General features: G+C 39.8%; 2 protein-coding genes across 3 annotated transcripts in view; one reads left to right on the forward strand and one right to left on the reverse strand.

Moving 5' to 3' along the window:
* MRE11 (MRE11 homolog, double strand break repair nuclease) overlaps window positions 1-14857 on the reverse strand; it is a 29636-nt gene extending 14779 nt beyond the window's left edge. The window contains exons 1-12 of the mRNA XM_083363089.1: window positions 14842-14857; window positions 12662-12803; window positions 11734-11826; window positions 11138-11276; window positions 9067-9227; window positions 8277-8364; window positions 7359-7500; window positions 6303-6417; window positions 5657-5842; window positions 3282-3453; window positions 2218-2298; window positions 1065-1191 (exon numbers count right to left, since the gene is read on the reverse strand). Coding sequence (XP_083219215.1) covers window positions 1065-1191; window positions 2218-2298; window positions 3282-3453; window positions 5657-5842; window positions 6303-6417; window positions 7359-7500; window positions 8277-8364; window positions 9067-9227; window positions 11138-11276; window positions 11734-11753 — 1231 coding nt within the window. The 5' untranslated portion in view covers window positions 11754-11826; window positions 12662-12803; window positions 14842-14857. The remainder of the gene's footprint in view (window positions 1-1064; window positions 1192-2217; window positions 2299-3281; window positions 3454-5656; window positions 5843-6302; window positions 6418-7358; window positions 7501-8276; window positions 8365-9066; window positions 9228-11137; window positions 11277-11733; window positions 11827-12661; window positions 12804-14841) is intronic.
* A 211-nt stretch (window positions 14858-15068) lies between these two features.
* Window positions 15069-21304, forward strand: ANKRD49 (ankyrin repeat domain 49). 2 transcript variants are annotated; one of them, XM_083361766.1, is made up of 4 exons: window positions 15069-15344; window positions 16488-16573; window positions 17125-17507; window positions 18964-21304. In XM_083361766.1, exons 3-4 carry the CDS (start codon window positions 17253-17255, stop codon window positions 19423-19425), a joined length of 717 nt encoding a protein of 238 aa, XP_083217892.1. In that variant the 5' UTR covers window positions 15069-15344; window positions 16488-16573; window positions 17125-17252; the 3' UTR covers window positions 19426-21304. The 2 variants fall into 2 exon arrangements, with proteins under 2 accessions (XP_083217892.1, XP_083217891.1); XM_083361765.1 differs by lacking the exon at window positions 16488-16573.
* The last annotated feature ends 56 nt before the right edge of the window (window positions 21305-21360 follow it).

The following is a 21360-nucleotide window of genomic DNA, read 5'->3' on the forward strand; positions in this document are numbered from 1 at the left end:
TGCATTGTAATCCTTTTAAGGAAATGCTTACTATTCCAAATAATCACCATCATGAAGTTTTTTTAAAAAAAAAATACACACGCACACACACGCGTGCACGCTAGGCATAAAGAAAATATGTAATGTTTTATTTAAAATGTTTAGTGAATTGTAACAAAAGGTTTTTTGAACAAGTATAGATTTTTCATGGAAAACAGAAGCCCTATATTTTAAAAATACAGATGGAAAGATAAAAAAAATAAAGATTTTCAACAGTGAAACACCACCATGAAAACAACACAGGTTCCTACTGCAGATTTTCTTTTGCATTTTGTTCAGTTTTTAGTCTTATTGAATACCTGAGTTTACTTGATTGCTTAATTATTAAGAAACCTAAGTCTCAGAATTAAGTTAACTATTTGGTCAAAGATATTAATTTGTTTGAACTTTAACTCAAGATGCAAAGACCACTCTTCAAAATAATAAAGACTGAATTTTAAAAGGCCCTACTAAAAACACAAAAGATTCTAGAACAGCATTTAATATAGCTTGAGATCATGTTTTTACTTATACACATATCACCGTAATAATCATTCTGTAGACCAATTTCATTTCAGGAATGCTTTTGCAATCCATTTCCTCTTCAGCAAACCACACTAGTGTTCATTAAACCTTGAATACAGAATGTTTGTCAGCTATTAATAATCTCCTTTTTAAAAGCTGGGACATATTTCTCAGTGTCATCTTATTTCAAAAGCACAAGTGTTTTGAACAAGACGACATAGTGAGGCTGAAACCATCAGTGAGACAAAGACTGGCAATGTACTAGTACTAAAAAACACCCCATCGTTTCATCTTGCACGGACAGAAAAAGAATGCCTTGGACGTAATTATTCTTCCTAGTACCTTATGAAAACGAATACAGTCCACGGGCTAAGGAAAATGTAAATCGAGCACTGCCTGTAACTATACTTATTCTTCATCTCACTCACCCATCCCAACACACGTAACTTCCATTATTTTTCCCAGTGACAATACTTACTACAATAAATTTGTAAAATTATGTACTTTTTTTTAACATTTACCATTTTTCTCTTTTTGTTCCCGATGCCTGAAAAAATGTATGATATCTTTTGGATTAGCCACTTTATCCATGTATTTCTGGCTGAAACGAACCATACTGAACGGTTCGAAGCCTCCGCTGTAATCTACCTTCAAATCAAATCAAATAAAGAATAAAAGATGTGAGAATTTGCAGTTAGGCATCTATAAAAATAATAAAAAATTCATCGACTGAATTTGATGCACTTATCAATATTTTACTAAGGTATTAGCAAACACTTTATTATTTTAGTATAGCAAATATTTACTGAAGTATTAGTATTATAGCATATTCTAGCTACTGTTAGTAATTCACAGGAACACCATCTAACTAACAGCTGGCAAAACTGAAAATATATTCAACTTTAATGTCCATGCAATTTTCAAAGAGTCAAGGAGTTTATGAAATTAGCTCCTCTTAATATCCTCAACCTCCATCTCTAAGGTGTATTTTAATTAATCTCTAGGTAAAGGTAAAGGTTCCCCCGCACATGCGTGCTAGTCGTTTCCGACTCTAGGGGCCGGTGCTCATCTCCGTTTCCAAGCCGAAGAGCCAGCGCTTGTCCGAGGAGGTCTCCGTGGTCATGTGGCCGGCATGACTGGATGCCAAAGGCGCACGGAACGCTGTTACCTTCCCACCGGAGTGGTCCCTATTTTTCTACTTGCATTTTTACGTGCTTTCGAACTGCTAGGTTGGCAGAAGCTGGGACGAGTAACAGGCGCTCGCTCTGCTACGCGGCACTCGGGATTCGACCTGCCAAACTGCCGACCTTCCGATCGACAAGCTCAGCGTCCTAACCCACTGAGCCACCGAGTCCCTATTAATCTCTAAGGATACTTAATTAAGCAAAACCAAAGCCTTAATGCAGAGGTCTTCAAACTTAGCAACTTTAAGACTTCTGGACTTCGACTCCCAGAATTCCTCAGCCAACTCTGGCTGGCTGAGGAATTCTGGGAGTTGAAGTCCACAAGTCTTAAAAGTTGCCAAGTTTGAAGACCCTTGCCTTAATCAATACATTACACATGTAGAATTGTTTAAAAATCAACCCATACTTGAAAAGTTACTGCCTATTAAAGTTTGGCTAATGAAATGCTAGGCTAGGAAGAAAGCTTCTGATTTAAAGATCACATTCTTACTCGTAATCTTATTAGAGGCTTCTCTGGTTGTTTGGGATTTCCCAGACGGTGTCTTTCTGCTTTTTCCAGCATCATTTCAACCTTTAAGAAAGGGACATAATTTGCTAAATGCAAAATCTGCTGTACCAGGTATCAATATATGCACAATACAGATCAGGGGTCTTCAAACTTGGCCCTTTTATGACTTGTGGACTTCAACTCTCAGAATTCCTCAGCCAGGCTTGTTGGCTAAGGAATTCTGGGAGTTGAAGTCCACAAGTCATAAAAGGACAAAATTTGAAGACCCCTAATATAGATTTAAGCAAGCAATCTTTTAACGTTTTTTAGATTTTTTTTCTTCTTCTGGTACATACCTATTAGATTACATAAATTACATAAATGAGAAGCTACAAGGCTGATTTCCAATAAAGATAATCTGTCCCAACCCACAGCAGAATTGGATTTATTGTTCTTATAATACTCTGAAAGCCACAGCAACATTAATATAGGGAATGTAGCCTGCTTGTATTTAACTGGAATCTCTTCTTCTCACTTAGAAGCAATAGACAGTACCCCAACTATCTAGTCTATGCTCAGAGAAATGCAAAGTGTTGCCAGAACATTTTATAAGAAAATAATAGAAAATATTAGCAAGAATATGCAATCTACTGCCCCCAATCTAAACACAATCTTAAAACCTTTTTTTGGAATTTCATGGGACCTAGACAGCAGCAATTGCCAAGAACTGGCAACAGCATTTCTACCATTTTGAAGCATAAAATATAAAAAAATGTAACATGACCCTTAATGTAAGCTTAGCCTAGTTTTAAAAAGGTGATTGTCTTGCATCATAAGCTCTAAGCCAAAAAAACTGTCTCCATTGGTACTTATGTTTATAACAGCATGTGTTTATTTGTTTGGGTGTGTGTGTGTGTAGAACAATGAGATTTGAGAAATAATGAAGAAAAGTCCTTTTGTTTAATGAAGAATTCCGCTTACCTGACACTGACTTTTATCTAATACCACATCCAATCCTATAATACGGGCAATACCAATACCAGTATCCATTTTTTATAAAGCTTTACCTTCTCCATGCAGAAATCTTGTATTACTTGTGTGACTTTTGGGTTGTCTGGGAGAAAAAAGTCCGGATAGTCAACCAGAACAAGGTCTTCAAGGTAGAAAGGCCGTACGGTCTGGAGAGGAATCTTCTGCATCTTCATTTTTTTGTCTTTGATGTGCAACAAGCCAACGTGTCTGGGAGGCATTGAACAAAGCGGTTTAAATCTTGGCAATGTGATAAGAACTTCAGAATAGTCACAGAATTTGGTAGAGACCAATGACAATAAAAATGGAAACCTAGGTGATGGAGGAGATCAAGGTCCATGGCTAAGAACTCCCATCTATCATCATCAAAAAGTAAGGAGCGTAGTAGCTCACCAGGTTAGGATGCTGGGCTGATGATCAGCAGGTTCTCGTTAGAGACCCGGTAGCTACCGGGGAATGGGAAGAGCCCTGTCACAAGTTCCAGCTCCTGCCGACCCAGCAGTTTGAAAAAGGGTTAGTAGATAGATGGATACCTTAATGGGGACATGAAGGAGCCCTGACTGGATATCTCCTAGGCAACGGGGATGTCACCATTCAATCCTTTCAACCCGGAAGCACTTCAGTGTTCCCAACCTGACTGTAGTATCGTCAAAGTCAGCCCTAAGATTTATATAGGTGCATAATGAAGTAACTTTCCTATCTAAATCCAGTTACACTGTATCACTCCAGCTGATGATTTTTGTTCAGAATTAGATTGTTAGATGGTTTCTTACATTTATATTCCACTTTCTTCTAAGCAGACAAAGGCAGTTTCCATTTTCTCATCCCCCTTTTGACTATCTTAATAACACTGAACCGAGAAAAAGGAATTCCCCTAAGCCAGGGGTGAGCAACTTTGACTCTTTTATGACTCGCGGACTTCAACTCCCAGAATTCCTGAACCAGGCATACTGGCTGAGGAATTCTGGGAGTTGAAGTCCACGAGTCCTAAAAGAGCCAAGGTTGCTTATCCATGCCCTAAGCTATCCAGGGAGCTGTATCAATTATATACAGCACATAAGAATAGTTCCTGGATGAAACAGAAACAAATACAAAAGAGATTTTTATTATTCATTTTCTCTTCCACAGTTTCTTGATGAGAGAAAAAACTGTTGTTAAATGTCCTTCTCTAATTCAGCAAGACAGAGGCTTCTGCTGAACATCTCCAAATCTGTGAGTGGCCTGTTGCAAGTCAGATGTCTACAACCACAACGGAGCCCAAGATTTCTATTGTTAAACCAAACAGTTGTTAAGTGAATTCTGCCTCATTTTACAATCTTTCTTACCACAGTTGTTAAGTGAATCACTGCAGTTGTTAAATTAGTAACAGGGTTGTGTTAAGTGACTCTGATTTCCTCACTGACTTTGTCAGAAGGTCGCAAAAGGGGATCACATGAACCTGGGAACACTGCAACCCTCATAAACGTGACCCAGTTGGGTCCAAAGTTCGATCACGTGACTGTGGGGATGATGCGACGTTTGTTAAGTGTGAAAAATGGTCGTAAGTCGAGGACTACCTACAGCAGACATGTCAAACTCGCGACATCACGTGACGTCGTGAGACATATTGGGACTGTTTTGCCATTGTCGGCAATGGGGTGGGCGTGGCTTCAGGATGATGCATCCGGCCCATGGGCCGGCAGTTTGACACCCCTGACCTACAGTGTCTTTGTCTCAGATTCCACGCAATTCCTAGCACAGGGATTATTTTTAGCAGATGAGTTTGAATTTTTATGATTTGCTAATACCATCTTGGAAAGTATTTCTCTTTAAATAAGTCTCTCTGGCTATACTACTTTACATCACTCTAAATCAGGGTTCTTCAAACTTGGCCCTTTTATGACTTGTGGACTTCAACTCCCAGAATTCCTCAGCCAGCATGCCTGGCTGAAGAATTCTGGGAGCTGAAGTCCACAAGTCATAAAAGGGCCAAGTTTGAAGACCCCCCACCCCCCAGTCTAAATCTATTCTTGAATGGTCAATCAGCTCTGAGGCCCAGGGGAAATTTATCCTGTAAATCTGTTAACGTGCAAATTTTAATACCAACAACTATACTACACTTGGGGAAACAGTATAGTAAGTAGTTAAATCCTTAAATCGTAATTTAACCTAATCATTAAATGTTACTAATCAGTCAGGGTGGCTTCAATATCTGTGACAATGGAAAATGCTATTTGTCAATCAGATATTGCTTTCAGATTTTCTTTGGATTATTCTTTCTGATAAGCACACTAGAACCAAGACGTCCAAAAGAAAAATCAAAACGCATTATAGATTCCCCCAAAATGAAAGAGGTACAGCGTTTAAACGGAAAGACTCCTACACATTTGTACTGAATATATAACATAAATTAATGAAACACGTAAGAACATACTTTCTGACAGTTTCTCCTGGTGACAAAGATGTAACCACTGAACTTCCTGGCTGAGAAATATAGAAAAGTTGTTGCTCATTTCTGATTGGAGATATTTTACATTCATGTTCGTGACCCCAAATTACAAGGTCAATGAAATCATCTAGAAACTGTTCTGGAATATAATTTGTGGCTCCATGTTTACTCCTGTGCCAAAGAAAACAAACACAACAGTGAAAAATTAAAACAGCATTTTGCAAACTATAAACCAAAGTACCCAATTTTTAAATGTAACACGTTATCACAACATTAGCCCCATTCTCACTGTCCCAAATATGATTATCAGGGATTAAAAGATAAGAGAAAGTAAAACAAAATATTATATTCTGATATCTACAAGTACAATCCCATGCAAGTTTCAAATCATTTGTAATTGTGATTTGCTGTTCTAGTTCTATCATTATTTTGCCACATTGAAAACTGTGACATTGTCAAATTCAATGACTTGATCAACACAAGAGACAGATCATTCCTGGGCTACAAATAAACAACAATCTCAACAACCAAAGTGGATGATATAACTAAGAACAGGCTATCAATTCAGGATCCAGATGAGATCAACATAGACCAAAAGGCATAAGATATAACCTGGGGACAGTATCTGTACCTGTTCTGATGAATTACAAACAGATTAAACCACCTATCTTCATCTTCTTTCGGCCTCAACATGGTTACTTGTTTATTCACAAACATCCGATGTAGTCTTTCATCGGGAACAGATCCTAGAAGAGAAAAATAACATGCAATGGGCTTTTAGTGATCTACCAAGCAGAAAATTACACAGCTGAATAGTGAGATTCCATTTATTTAGGTATCATATGAAATTATTTTGCCAACTAAAGATTAGATTGGCCCTGACCTCAATCCTTTGCAACACAAGACAAGACAAGACAAATTGGGCTTGGGGACACCTTGCAGCCTTACACTTTTTCCACATGGCACTCATTGCATGAGGGGCAGCGGTTAAGACCCTGGGCTTGTTGGCTGGAAAGCCGACAGCCTCGGTTTGAGACCTGAGTTCCACATGATGGGGTGAGCTCCCATCCTTACCTAGCTGCTGCCAAGCTAGCAGTTTGAAAGCATGCAAATGCAAGAAGGTAAATAGGTACCATTTCGGAGGGAAGGTAACAATGCTCCACAACATCATGCTGGTCACATGACCACAGAAATGTTTTTGGACAGCACTGGTTCAATGGCCTTGAAAATGGAGATGAGCACCGCCCCCAATAGTCAGCAACGACTAGCGGAGTAAAATCCGCAGCGACTCCTCTACTCATTGAATGAAAATCTAAATAAAATTTAGGAGCATGCAAAACGTATCATTTTGAATCCTTTCCAGAATGAAACTTCATCTCAGCGTTTGGTAATTTTGAGCCTGAAACACTTCTGAATGCTTAGATCAGCATGTTTCACAAAGCAGAGGCTTTGCACTCAAGAAATGAGTTAGCTCACAAAATTTTGCACTTGAAATAATTGGAAGTATTTTCATACACCTAATCAATATTTTGTGGATCAAATCTTGCTAGTCCTACTCTTAATTTTAACCCAAAAATTACAAAATAAAAATTCAATTCAATATCTTTATTCTTTTCCCCATTTTCGGAGAACCACTTGTATACACAAAATATCATGCCCCCGATTAGAGAGGTACAAAAAATCTTACCTAATCCATAAAGAGCAATCTTTGAACTTCCTTTCTGAAGCAAAATAGGACTAATTTCTATTTTCTCTACAGATGGTGAACGTCCAAAATGATTAATAAGTCCTGCACAAGTTAAAATGTCCAAAGCACAAAGACCATCTGCCTATAAATATGGAAAATAATAACAAAAATGGAATTTGTGACACATCAATTTTGCTAAATTTCCAACATATAAAACGATAAAACGTTTAATGTGTTACTTACATGCATGTGCACATAAGTAAAAACCAGTATACTTTGCATATTACAATTGCTTAAATTTTTCAGACAAATGACAAATGTATTTTCCTGTATTAAATAGCCCCTAAAGCCTTCGACATCTCAAAAGTAGGGAAAACGTAAGAGTGATTGCAAGCTACACAAAGTGGCATTGCAAATACTGTAGCTTCTAATCTGCTTTACTTCCGCCAGACTAAGAATAATCTCTGAATATAACTAATTACTGTATTTTCCCACAAATTAACAACACTTCACAAATAAAATATACAAAAACAGTATGGTAAAAGTTCAATTTTTAAAACTTGATTTTGCTGAAGACAATGAACCAAATCAATTGTACAACGAAAGGTTGTATGCTTTTACCCCAAGGAAGTTACATTCTATCCTATGCTAAAACACAAACCATGTACATTAAATGCTATTTTTATTTTGTATACTTTCTTAATCATAATCTATTATAAACCTGACAACAAGTTTAAGAATTTCCTTGGTATAGGTACACTTGGTATAAGATACAAGATAATTCTTGCTCAGTTTCACTAACAGATTTTAGTACAAAATTGCTGGATTGTAATTTTTATAATCTTGGCTGTCTTTCTAAAGTATTACTAGCATAATTAATAAAGCTACTGGTCTTCTTTTACCCTCTAACATTCTTACCCCTGTGGGATCATCATGGTTGCCATGAATACTAAAAACTGGAATAGAAATGTTGAGATTTTCATCTTGGTAGTTCACCCATGGAAACCTAGACAGGACAAGTTTAAAGCAAGCAAAAATTGCGTCATTTCCAACATGCAGCTAAACTTTTATTTTTTTTAATAGAATTAAACCTTATAGGCTGAATTCAGAACTGTGAAGTTCTTGATGTTCTCTGAGTTTGGCCATTTGGTTACAGATGTTTCACTACCGAACTAGGGAACATCATCAATGTGATGGAGTGTGGAGTTTGCTGTTTATATGTAGTGGTTTGTCCTGCCACTGTATTAAGACAGCAAACTCCATATACATTCACACTGGTGATGTTAGCTAATGGTCTGCAAGATCAGCAATTCAATTCAATTCAATTCAATTCAATAGAAGAGTGGAATAGAATTAATTTGATAAATTATCTGTTTTGAGAAAAGGGATGAGATAGTTTTTATACATTGCTCCTTGATCTAAAAAGCTGCTCAGGAAGTAGGAGATATCATTTTATATATCAAAAAAATAAAAATAAAAATCAAGAGCTCCATTAAGCAGACTGAACAGGAAAACACTCAGTGTAATAATAATGCAAACCACAATAAAAATGTATGTGCAGCATTGTCCAGAATTAGCATCGCTAACCAAAATAAAGAATTGGATCAAACTTTTTTTTTAGCTATTTAGAGTTCAGATGCAGCTGTGATTCAGTTACAATCAGTCATTTACAAAATAACTGAACTCAATTTACTATAGGAATACTTACTTGCTAAAGCCAAAATTAACTGACTGGTCACTCAGAATTTCAAATTGTACAGGGCGGTCACCCATGCAATATCTTCTTAGTAGTTCTAAACATGTATATATTGTTTTCCGGGAAGGCTTGTTTTCATGAAAGAGATCTCCACCTAATAAAATGAAGTCCACCTATAAACAGATTTTTGGGTAGATATATTATTATTAGACATGCATTTTCCCCCCCTCAAAATTATAAATATCTAAAAATGGTTCAACTAGACCAGGGCTTTTCAACCTTTTCACCCATTGTACCACTTTTAGGATATGGCAACATCCGAGTACCACCAGTCTCCTAGCAAGGTGTCACAAACTTGACCCCCCCCAAAAAAGGGAAAAAAGTGATGAAGTACAGGTAGTCCTCGACAGTTCACTTAATGACTGTTTGAAGTTACAATGGCACTGAAAAAAGTGCCCCCCAAGCCACAGCCGAGCAAGATACCTGCCTGCCCGCCCGGCGGCGCTCTTCCTCCTGTCTGAGGTTTTCATTGTTGTGAGCATTTCTGTTGAGGATTGACAGTGGGGGTGGGGTGGGGGTGTGTTTTGTTTTTATTCCCCCGTCTGCTGGGTGGTTGCAGCAGGTTTTGGTGACTTCACATGACCCTGGGACACTGTGACCGTCATACATATGAATCAGCTGCCAAGCATCTGAATGTAAATCACAAGACCCTGGAGATGCTGCAACTTTCCAGCTGATCAGAAATGCCTGGATCAGTGCCGAAATCCAGCTGGAGCCTGGCGCTGATCCTGGCGCTTCCGCTGAGCCCTGACAGCCCTGCAGCTCCAGCCATTTCTTGCTCAGGCTTGTGTGGTGCTGCCACCGGTTCAGCTCATTCCCCTTGCCCGCTACCACTTTTCTAGGATGGTCGCGTACCACCTGCCAGGTGCCAATTTCAGGGTTGAAAAGCCCTGAACTAGAGAATGTTTTTGGGTTGGGGTTGTTGTTTTTCGTGGGGTTTTTGTGTTTTTTTTGGAATAGATGTGGCTATTTTAGAAGTTTCAGGCAGGCACTAGATTTCAGCCTCTCCAAAGTGCCTTTTGGTCTATGAATCCTAAATCCTGCATTTCCGTGCTACTAAACCCCAAATGCATCTGACGTCCTTTTAAGGCTCAAAAATATAGAGAAAGCAAAAGAGATAACAGCCCTTTCTAGAATTTGGCAGCTTTTATTTTTAATCCTGACTGTACAAAATAAGTTACTATGTTAATTAAAGAAGTATGGTAAAGTACCTCTTATAATGAAAAAGGAAAGAACTGAAGATGAATAAGTACACTCAGATATGCTTAGGTTATAAAATTTCACTCAAAGGTGAATTTAATTGTCCCATTATCTGCAATTGACATGTGGACGGTCAACATTCCTGTATATCTTAAAACCAATTTTATTTATCTACTTATAAGATTGTTAATTGAGCCCAAAAGATTCTAGGTAGTATGCAAATACGGAACTACAACCTGCCATGGTAAATTTTTCATTACTGCCCCAGGTCTTATTGACAGCACGATGGGCTCAGATTGGTTTTATTTTCACAATGTCATTGGTTTAATATGCAATTAATGTCCTAACAATAAGAATAATTTCTAGGAATTACAGGTAGTTCTTGACTTACAACCATTCCTTTAGTGACGAGTTACAACAGCACTGAAAAAAGTGACGTACGGTCATTTTTCACACGACCGTTGCAGCGTTCCCTTGGTCACATTGATCAAAATTTGGGCACTTGGCAACTGGCATATACTAATGACAGTTGCACTATACCGTGGGTCATGTGATCCCCATTTGAAACCTTCCCAGCTGGCTTCTGACAAGCAAAGTCAATGGGGGGAAGGCAGATTCGTTAATGACCACACAATTCATTTAACAGCTGCAGCGATTCGCTTAACAACTGTGGCAAAAAAGATCGCAAAATGAGGGGCAACTCACTTAACAACTGTCTTGCTTAGCAATGGAAATTTTGGGTTCAGCTGTGGCCATAAGTCAAGGACTACCTGTATGTGACCTTTCAGTGGTAGTTTTGTAACGTGATTTCAAAGTGGCTTGCCTCGTTCTCTTGAGCAAGTTTCAATATTTCATCAAAGGTAACGAAAGTATCGTTTCCACGACAAGCATCCTTCTCCAAATATCCAAGGTGAATGTCTGTAGCAACTAAAATTTTAAATGTGTCTTCTTCCTCTTCATCTCTAAAGTTAAAGAGAAACAAACAAACAAAAAGCAGAATAGTATGACTGCATCATTTACTGTTTTGGCATCTAATACAATGAAGTATTTTTTGTAAAGTTATAGATTACATTCTTCAAATGCTCCAGTATTCAGTATTCATTTCATAGAATTATAGGGAACAACTGGGCCTCTAGAAACTTTTCCTGCTATATTTCTACAGTTAACTCAATCTCTATGACGCTTAGAAAAACCTTTAATTATTTGAATTATTTCTTACAAAATATATGGCAAATCCACAAGAGCACAAGGTTTTGTTTTTATATTATTGATTTAAATTACAAAAGTAGCCTTTGCATCCCTTATATAATTTTCACTTTCAGCACTAATGAGGTGACAGTAAATTATAGGAACACCACAGTTGGCAAGATAGATGACTAAATCTCTTCCCCACTGATGTGAATATTGTGGAAAATTTACCTGGAAGTGGTAGAACTCATATCTACAATCAGCCTGGGTCCAATTTACAAAAGGTCTCACAAAGCCAAATAACTAAAAAAACAGAGTCAAGACCTAGGAACAACCAAATAAAGAGAAGAATCTTAGGGTAATGAACTTGAAGCCAAAGTATCATAATTTATCATTTAAAATGTACTTTTCCAGTGAACAAAAGAACCCAGTTTGATACATAGAAAAATAAACGAAAAATCAAGAGCCTATATAACCAGGAAAACTCCAAGGCAACTGTGGTTTTTAGCTTTTCTCACTATCACATTTTTGGGGGGTTTTTTTTGCAAAAAGCATTAAAGCAGGGGTCCCCAATCCATAGTCCACCACTCTGCGGCACCACCACCACTCTGCGGCATGCCAGAAACTGGTCCACACAAACAAGCGAAGCGCCATCCATAGGATGCAGGCAGCGTGCAAACCCACGCCCTCTTGGGTCTACAGGAAAACCTATCTCCATGGAACCAGTCCCTTGTGCCCAAAAGGTTGGGGGCCTTTGCATTAAAGCTGCATGGCTGCTGCCTTTCAGGAAAATCCAAAAGGATTGGGGGATTTTATAGGAGAGTTTGAAGAAATCTTAATGTTTGTGGGTGGAATAATGAGGTACCACAAAAATTTTCTGCAGAATTAAAGTGAGAAAGGACAAACTAATTTTTCTTTTCTCCACCTTTTCTAATTTTACTACAAAAGAATGAAGGCAGTCATTCTCCTTTACCTACAGTAGGATTTTGTTGAAGGAAAGAATAATGTCCTTTCATTTTGTTTTTTTTATAAAAGAGCAATCTAGCACAGCCCATCCCATTTGTAGAACTTGCAGAAGGGAGACCTAATCCTAATAAGTGATTTAGGTATTACATTTAGCCAAAATCTGAGGCCCAATCTGGTGTGATGGTTAAAATACCAGATTAGAAGCTGGAAGAATGAGTTCTAGTCTTGTCTTAGGCACAAAACCATCAGGCTGATTTTGGACCAGCTTCTTTCAAAATCTTGTCAAATAATGGACCAGTGCAGGCAGTCTTCATTGACTCAAAGGCATCATCAAACTAAATAAATAAAATAAAAAGTGAACACCTCTTTGGAAAGAATATGGAAACAACAAATTACATGAAGCAGACATTAGTTTTTGGCATAAGTGACTGATCCAAGCAATGAATGATTTTAGTGGACTGTCACACATGACTGGTCTCTATGTAACACTGAGAAGGGCCTGCATTATTTCAGCAAAACTAATAATTATACAGTTTCCAGAGCAACATACAATTGCAATGCAAAGGAAACAAAAACCTGAGAGATTAAAAAAGGTAAAGGTTCCCCCGCACATGCATGCTAGTCGTTTCTGACTCTAGGGGCTGGTGCTCATCTCCGTTTCAAAGCCGAAGAGCCAGCGCTTGTCCGAGGACGTCTCTGTGGTCATGTGGCCGGCCATGACTAGACGCCAAAGGCACACGGAACGCTGTTACCTTCCCACCGTAGTGGTCCCTATTTTTCTACTTGCATTTTTTACGTGCTTCCGAACTGCTAGGTTGGCAGAAGCTGGGACGAGTAACAGGCGCTCACTCTGCTACGCGGCACTCGGGATTCGACCCGCCAAACTGCCGACCTAACCCACTGAGCCACCGCGTCTCTTGAGAGAATAAACAAATCGTGGCTAAGCAATGGCTCCCATTTCAGTGCGGAGCGGAGATTTGGGCTCATTTAATATCTTATTCCTTCTTCGGAGTATTATATATGCATTTATAAGTGTTGACGTTACCTTGCATGGATTACATTTTATATGTTACGAGAAATACCCAAGCAAAGCTGACTTGCCGAATTGCCTATTTGAGAGAATAAACACCTTCCCAAATAGGCAATTCGGCAAGTCAACTTTGCTTGCGTAATTCTCATAACATGTAAAATGTAATCCATGCAATGTAACTTCCGACACTTATAAATGCATATATAAGACTCCAAAGAAGGAATAAGATATTAAAACGAGCCCAAATCTCCGCTCCGTACTGAAACGGGAGACATTGCATAGCCCCGATTTAAGCGGCTCTGCATCTCCCACGCAGCCACCAGTCAGCAGACTCTTCTTCCACAACCGTCCTCCCGTTCTTTGGGAAGAGGAGAGGCTGACTGACTTCAAACCCAAAACGCTTAAACCCGGTCGGGGGTAAATGTTAGCTGTTTTGTGCCAGCCATTGGCAGTTCCCCCAAAAGGTCATCAGATGGGAGCAAAGAGGCTTCTTTGCTTCCACTGATGAGTCAGGGGTCCCAGACCCCTGCAGCCCCATTGGCGAGAGAGTTTTATGGTTAGGGAGGGGCTGAGACCCCCCATAAATACCTCTGCTCAAGGGGCTGCTCTTTGTTCAGTTCAGTTTCTGCTTCTGCTTCTGCTTCTTGTTCTGTTCCAGTTATGCTATGCTAGCTTTCTATCTAACCTATCGTTAAATAAAGCTTCATATGATTGCATCTCTGCGTGATGCCTTTTCACTTGGAAGCACCTTAACGATCCATCGACCTCGTGAGGGGGCAATTAAGCTGACTTTGTAATAATGCCGCTTGGGGTGTGTGTGAAAGCCCTAATAAGCAGGCATATACATAGAATGAAGGCTACTGCTAAGCTTGTAAGCCGCCCTGAGTCTTCGGAGAAGGGCGGGATATAAATGGAATTAAAATAAAAAATAAAAAAAATCTCACAGTAAAGGCAGCATTCCCACAACACGCTAAACTCGGGCTGAGAGTTAACCCTACTTGGCTTTCTCGTGCGGGGCAAAGCGCCCACCTACCCACCCACCCACCCAACCCCCCGGCAAGGATTGGGTCAAAGCCAAGCAACCCAGCCCAGACAGGATGCATCAATTCCTCTCGAGAGGAGAGTCGTCTCCTGGAGCCCCGGACTGGAATAACCTCCCTCTTGCACCGAAAGGATCGCCGTGCACGACTCCTGCAGAGGCACCGCAGGCAGCCTCCTCGCTGCGGTTCGGGGCTCCGGCGATTCCTGCTCACCGTTTCACCTCGACTGCCAGCAAGGCAGAACAAGGAGGCCGCCCCCCCACTGGCAACACCCCCTCCCCCCCCACACACACACACACTCACCCCGCTTTCCCTTTCCCTTTCCATACTTCCATACTTCCCGGGAGCGCCGGCAACTACTTCTCGCGAGAACCACGCAATTCTCGCCTTTCCCACAAGTGCTCACCGGGAAGCGGGGGGGGGGGGGAGTGCTAACCCTCTGCAATCGACTCTCATTGCGCAGCCGCAAGAGGTAGCCGCTTCCGGTCAGAGGAGGAGGGCCCCCCTCCTCCCCCCCCCTCAGGAAGGAGTTAAATGTCCTAGACGAGAGGGGAGTGAGGCCTGTCGGGGCGGTGGAGGAGTCAAGGCTTCGGCTACTACTTGCCGCTGTCGGTGCAAGGCGGAGATCGGCTGGGGGGGTCTCCTTCAACGCGCGTCCTGTCCTGGAGCCAGGGAGGTTTTGAAGCGTGTTATGCCGAGGATTATATTCATCCCATCATCCCTCCGTTGTATGCATTGATTTGTCTGTACGTGTCTAAGTCTCTGCTTCCTGGATGCCCGGAAGGCTTAACTGAGCCTCCTTAAAGGTAGGGCTGGCTGCTTGGTTTTAGCAGGTGGTTTGAATCCTGCCCGTGAGGGTTGCGAGGATGGGCTTTTAAGGAAGAGATTGGACTGGAATGGCATAGGGCAGGGGTAGGCAACCTTGGCTCTTTTATGACTCGTGGACTTCAACTCCCAGAATTCCTGAGCCAGGGTCTCCTGCTTGAGTCGGGGGGGGGGGTTAGACTAGAAGACCTCTAAGGTCCCTTCCAGCTCTGTTATTCTGTTATTCTGACTCTTTTGTGTGAAGGAGCCAGTTGTGATTCTTTCACCAGAGCCTGCTTTGGGGTCCTTGGTGACCCCCTTCCTGAATGAAGAACACCCCATTAGGTCTATAGCCTTTATCTGCGTGTGTTTTTAGCCTTGTTCAGTGATGTAGGACTGCCAGCCCTTCGAGGTAGTCCAGACAGAAGCCCAAAACCATGAGCACCAACATCACTGTTATTGTAGGTGTATAGGAACAGTATCTTGCAAGTCTGAAAGCACATCTCCTCTTCCTTATGTCTATGGAGATTCTCAGTCATCCAGGCCATGGTTGTCCCAAAGATGCTTTTTTTCAAAAGGCAACTGGACTTACTTGGTTTTTCCTTGAAGCTGTTTCACTTCTCATCCAAGAAACATCCTCCGTTCTGACTGAATGCTGGGGAATGGAAAGCCTGCAAGGAATATGCATCCTTCCATTCCCAGCATTTAGTCAGAACTGAAGACGCTTCTTGGATGAGAAGCAAAATGTCTCCAAGAAAAAAACAAAGTCCAGTTGCCTTTTGAAAAAAGCACTTTGGGGTCTCCTCTCCTTGGTTTTTTCCCCCCAGAGAACTAGAGAAGATCCCTTCTGAGACACTTTCTCCACCCTCCTCCCTCCTCTGGGCTCTGATATCTCTTATCAAACTAGGTTTAATGCCTAATCTCCTTATTTGACAAGTCTCCCATCTGTCCTACCCTGCAAATTGGAATGGAATGTATTTGGTTGCTGGTTTGTAAAAAAAATGAAAGCAGCATCTTATACTGGCCTCCTCCATCTAAACCCCATTGTATGGAAAAGAGAATGACCCTTTTCCATTTCTTTGTGGTCAAATAAGAGAAGGAGGAAAAAAAAGTTTGCTTCTTCCTTTCTTTCTCTGTTTTTGCAGAAAGGTTTTGTAGCACTTGTGGCTCTTCCTCCTGTCACTCAAGGTTATTTGGGTCAGTAGGTCGATGAACGCTGCTGCTGTTGGTGGTGAGTGCAGTCAATGGTTTTCTTGGGCACTGGGAGTTTGTTTAGCGAGGTTTTATTTTGATCTTGTAAACTGCCCAGAGGCATAAAATATAAAATGGGTGACTGCATAGTTTACATAAATAAAATGTTATATCAAGGAGGTTATTTCATCTTCTCCTGGGTATCCAGGCTTTTGGCTTGCCTGGGCTGCATTGAGTGAGGAGGAATTGTCTTGGGCCGCATATAAAATATATAATATAGTTTATATATATATGGAATTGAGGGGATTAAAGTAAATGCAATCTTTTGAATTCTGGCTCTGCTCATTCTTTCTAGAAATAGAAAGAAACAAGGATTTGGGGTTTTTAATTCCAAAATGATTTTGGAGGGTTACAAAAGAGATTGTAAGAAAAAAAAAAGTCCTTCATATTTCTTATCTGATAATGCCAGAGAAGCAATCCGATGGCTTTTTTTATGGACACTTCTGAGATTGCTATTCAAGGTGCAGCAAATGCCTTATCTTCTTTTCCACAATCATAATATTCCATTTTTTCCCTTTTCTCTTTTTAAAGATGGTGGTGATGTTGCGACCAGTAGCTTTTGTTACCAAACTCGGTTGGCAAGACACTGAGATATGAGTTAGAAAAATAGAAGTGGAACTCTTCTGCTGTTTAGGGACGGGCAAATCAAAGCCTGCACAATGAACGAAAGCATAACATCAGCTGACAATAATAACACGGATGAGGAGGGAAAAGATTTTGTCGACAGCTTTAACCAGCTTGAGCTACTGGAAACCCACCGGCATCTAATCCCTAGAGGAACACAGAGCCTTTGGTCTGGAGACTCTGATGAGGAAGATCAAGAAGAAAAAACAGAGGAATGGTACCAGGCTCAAGAGAAAAAGTTGGCAAATAGCCCAGATAAGCTTCTGCTTTGGGCAGCTGAAAAAAATAGGGTAAGCCAAATGTACTACAGTATATGAAAACTCTGCATGATAAATTCATCGTCCCTATTATCTCTTAGAGAGACTCTAGTTTGACATAAGGGGGCTTTCAAATGACATAAGGTTGGTTTATGCCGTAGCCATAGAGATGCTAAGGTCCTTCGAGAGGGGTGTGAGTGCAAACCATATATCAATGCTTTATAGGTAGTCCTCAACTAGCAACAGTTTGTTCAGTGACCATTTAAAGTTAAAACAGCACTGAAAAAAGTGAGTTATGCCCGTTTTTCACACGACCTTTTGCGTCCTTCTGACAAGCAAAGTCAATGGGGAAGCCAGATTCACTTAGCAACCACGTGACTAACTTAACAACGGCAGTTGATTTATTTAACAACTGTGGCAAGAAAGGTTGTGAAATGGAGCAAAACTCACTTAACAAATGTCTTGATTAGCAACAAAAAAGTTGGGCTCAGTTGTGGTTGTAAGTCGAGGACCACCTATAGTTTTGACACTGCTGAATTGTTGAGTCATGATGCAAAGGTTTGTTGGTTTTAGCCTGAACTAACTGAGGGAGGAATGACAACTTGCTTTACAGAATTCCAGAGATGAAATTTATGAACCCACAGAAATTTCTGAATGAGTGGCTGAACTTAGCTCTGCTAGTGAAGGATGTTGGAAATTGTGGTTCAGTGACAAATGGAGGATCATAGTTTTTCACACACACCCCTTATTGTTTGTGTGTAAGTCCATCATTAAGGTTTAGAAGGAATGGAAAAATAGTTGACTGCATCTACAGAATCCAAGACAAGTCAGAAATGATTGTGATGCCTTTGGGTAATAAAAGTAATTGCAGTTGGCTTCAATATTATGAATATAAAATCAGGTAATTATGGTGGCATGCACAAAACCAGTCTGGATTGTTTTTAGAACTGTAAACTACGGCAGTGCTGTTTTGTCAAGTAGATTGATCTTTAGGAATGGGATTATAAAAAATTGAGGCATTGATATCTCCAAATAAATGACAGCAAATGGACAGAGTTGTATTTTACTTGGGAGTCAACGTGAAAGAGTTTGCTTTCTTCCTGGAAACGTCATAATAAAACTGATTGTTAAAACCAAAAAAAGCTTGCTCGGTGTATCATGAAGTTTTAGCTGAGCGAGAGATCCCCAGTTCTTTCAGAACTAAACTCAATACTCTATGAAGTCCTCTAGATTCTGGGTTCCCCACATCATCTTTGCAAAAATGATGGGTTTTAATGGCATGAATTTCTTTAAAATAAGGGATAATAAGGGCTAGAAATGTTGGGCTCTTCAACTCTGGAGATATTGTATCACCAGTCATTGCTTGTTCTTTGGAGTCAATGCATTTTAGTGAAAGTGTGGCCTTCATTCAGAGTGTGAAAGTCACTTAGTGTTATAGAAAGTTGTCTAGCTAGTGGACTAACACTAAGCTCTGTCTCCATTCCCACAGCTTAGCACAGTGCAAAAGCTCTTGTCTCAAAACCTTGTGTCAATAAATGTCCAGGATGAAGATCAATATACTCCTCTTCACCGCGCTGCCTATAATGGACACATGGAAGTGGTGCGTGAGCTGATTGCTCATGGGGCAGATGTCCACGCATTGACCGTGGATAGCTGGACACCTCTGCACAGTGCATGCAAATGGAACAACACCAAAATTGCCTCATTCTTGCTCCAGCATGGGGCAAATGTCAACGCTCAGACCAATGGGTTGCTTACACCTCTGCACTTGGCAGCCGGAAACAGAGAGAGCAAGGAAACTCTTGAACTGTTGCTCATGAATCGCTATTTAAAGCCAAATCTCAAAAACAACTTGGAAGAGACGGCTTATGATATTGCTCAAAGGACTGATAAATACCATTATTTGTTTGAAATTGTTGAACACTGCACAAATTCTGTCGCAGATTCTTAGGAATTGTATGCCTAACACACATGGCCAGAGCTTTTTAAAGGAATCTATTTTGTCATTGCATTCTCAGCGCTTTAGGTCATAACTTAGCGGGTGCTCAAATGAGGCGCTGTTGAGTAACACTGGCATTATTTTTATAAGATAAGTTATGTGTCTATGGAGATTCTTAATCATCCAGGTCATGATTATCCCAAAGGTGCTTTTTTCCAAAAAGACAGCTGGACTTTCTTCATATTTTTTCTTTTCCCTTGTGAAAACGTTTCATTTCTCCTCCAGGAAGCTTCTTCAGTTCTGAACTTCTTGGATGCCAACAGAAAGATTTTTCAAAAGAAAAATAAAATCAAGAAACACTAGTTGCCTTTTGGAAAAGAGCATCTTTGGGACAAGGTAGGCTATGCTACCCTTGTGGAACATTTTCACTTTAACTTGAAAAAAAAACATGGTTATTTTGCTGCTTTCCCCATCCATTGTAAATGGAAATCATCACAGAGCTACAAAATAACTTGTAAATATTCAGTTTGGAGAAGCAACACTGCTCAAAACATTTGCTGCTTCTATTTAAGGTATGTGAAGTTTTAATGAGACTTAACTGGTAATTGATAGTTTCCAACAGAAGAACGTGGAATTTAAAATATTGCTAAAACCTGGGGTATTCACACACATATCAAAGATAGCAGCTGCCAAAAAATGGAGCTACCTGGTTAATAATGTGATGTGATTCAGATTTCCAAAATCTACTTCAGTGTCTGTATAAGATATACCTGTAACTTAATTCCTTAGTTGCCAAACATTACATTTTATGTGCTCAGGTTTTGCTTTTGAAAATGATAATATGGTTGCCTATGTGTAGAAGTGTTTTGTTTACATTTTTATTGATTGGGTTTCTAAGTCAAGTTACCTGAGTTTTTATTATTTTTGAACTTTATTATCAGAATTGCCAACTAATATGTCCAATGGCCATGTTGATTGTCAGTTCCGGGAGTTGCAATTGCAGCACGTTCAGAAGTCAACAGTTTGGTGAAAGTTGCTATATAGGCCTTTGCTAAATCAAATGTAGTTATTCAGTTTTTTAAATGGTTTGTGTTCTTTCAGTACCACTGCAGTTCACAAACTCTTAGTAGTAATATTTCAAAGTTATTTTCAGCAGCAGAATACACTACAGCTGATTGGTCCAAAGATTGCTTGGAAGTACCTTATTGTGCAACTGCTTGCCTTCTTAAATTATGTTTTGAATTTTTGGAAAACTTTAGGTTCTCATTCAGACGTAATCTCTGAAATTTATTCACAGATGCATGAAAAAAATCATCATGCGTTTGGTTCACTAGCTCTAAAGATACTTAGGGCTGCTTCACATAATTCTTTGATACACTTGAGGTTGAAAAAAAATTCTTTGCAATTTATTTGCATTTTACCAGATAAAAATTACATAACTCTTTCATGAGAATTTATGTGCATGTACGTGGTGATGTAGAGAACGTGAAGCAGCATTTGTGTTTGTGAAAGAGTGGAAGATATGCTGAGTGTGGGAATTACAAATGAGCTTTCTGCTAAAATGATGAGTTTGTAAAAATACTAGTATCTTTTGCTGCAGTTCAAATGCCTCCTGCACTCTGGTTGCTACTTTGAATGCTTTGTGTGAACCAGCCCTGACCTAAAATAAAATCCCTCTAAATATGGGATTTATGTGGTTTGCTGTAGCATGATGTACTTTCACTGTAAAATTAGTTGTTTTGGCTCATTAAAGTTATTTCTGAACAAGAGATTTGATGGATGTAACAAATCCAAGCTGTTAATGCCTACTGATATTGTAGTATGAAGTCCCAGTTCTGTTAATAACCATGAAAGTTTTATTGGCATCAGAGAAACTCTAACTGCGATTAGATATATAACATATTGTAATATAATCCATAGCATATTAGAACTGAATGCCAATACATT

The sequence above is a fragment of the Vipera ursinii genome (genome assembly GCF_947247035.1).
Source record: "Vipera ursinii genome assembly, chromosome: 4".
Lineage (NCBI taxonomy): Eukaryota > Metazoa > Chordata > Lepidosauria > Squamata > Viperidae > Vipera > Vipera ursinii.

Coding starts and splice junctions, on each gene's coding strand:
- ANKRD49 (XM_083361766.1), top strand. CDS start 17,253: ATGAACGAAAGCATAACATCAGCTGACAATAATAACACGGATGAGGAG. Junction 17,508..18,963: donor GGGCAGCTGAAAAAAATAGG/GTAAGCCAAATG, acceptor CCATTCCCACAG/CTTAGCACAGTGCAAAAGCT.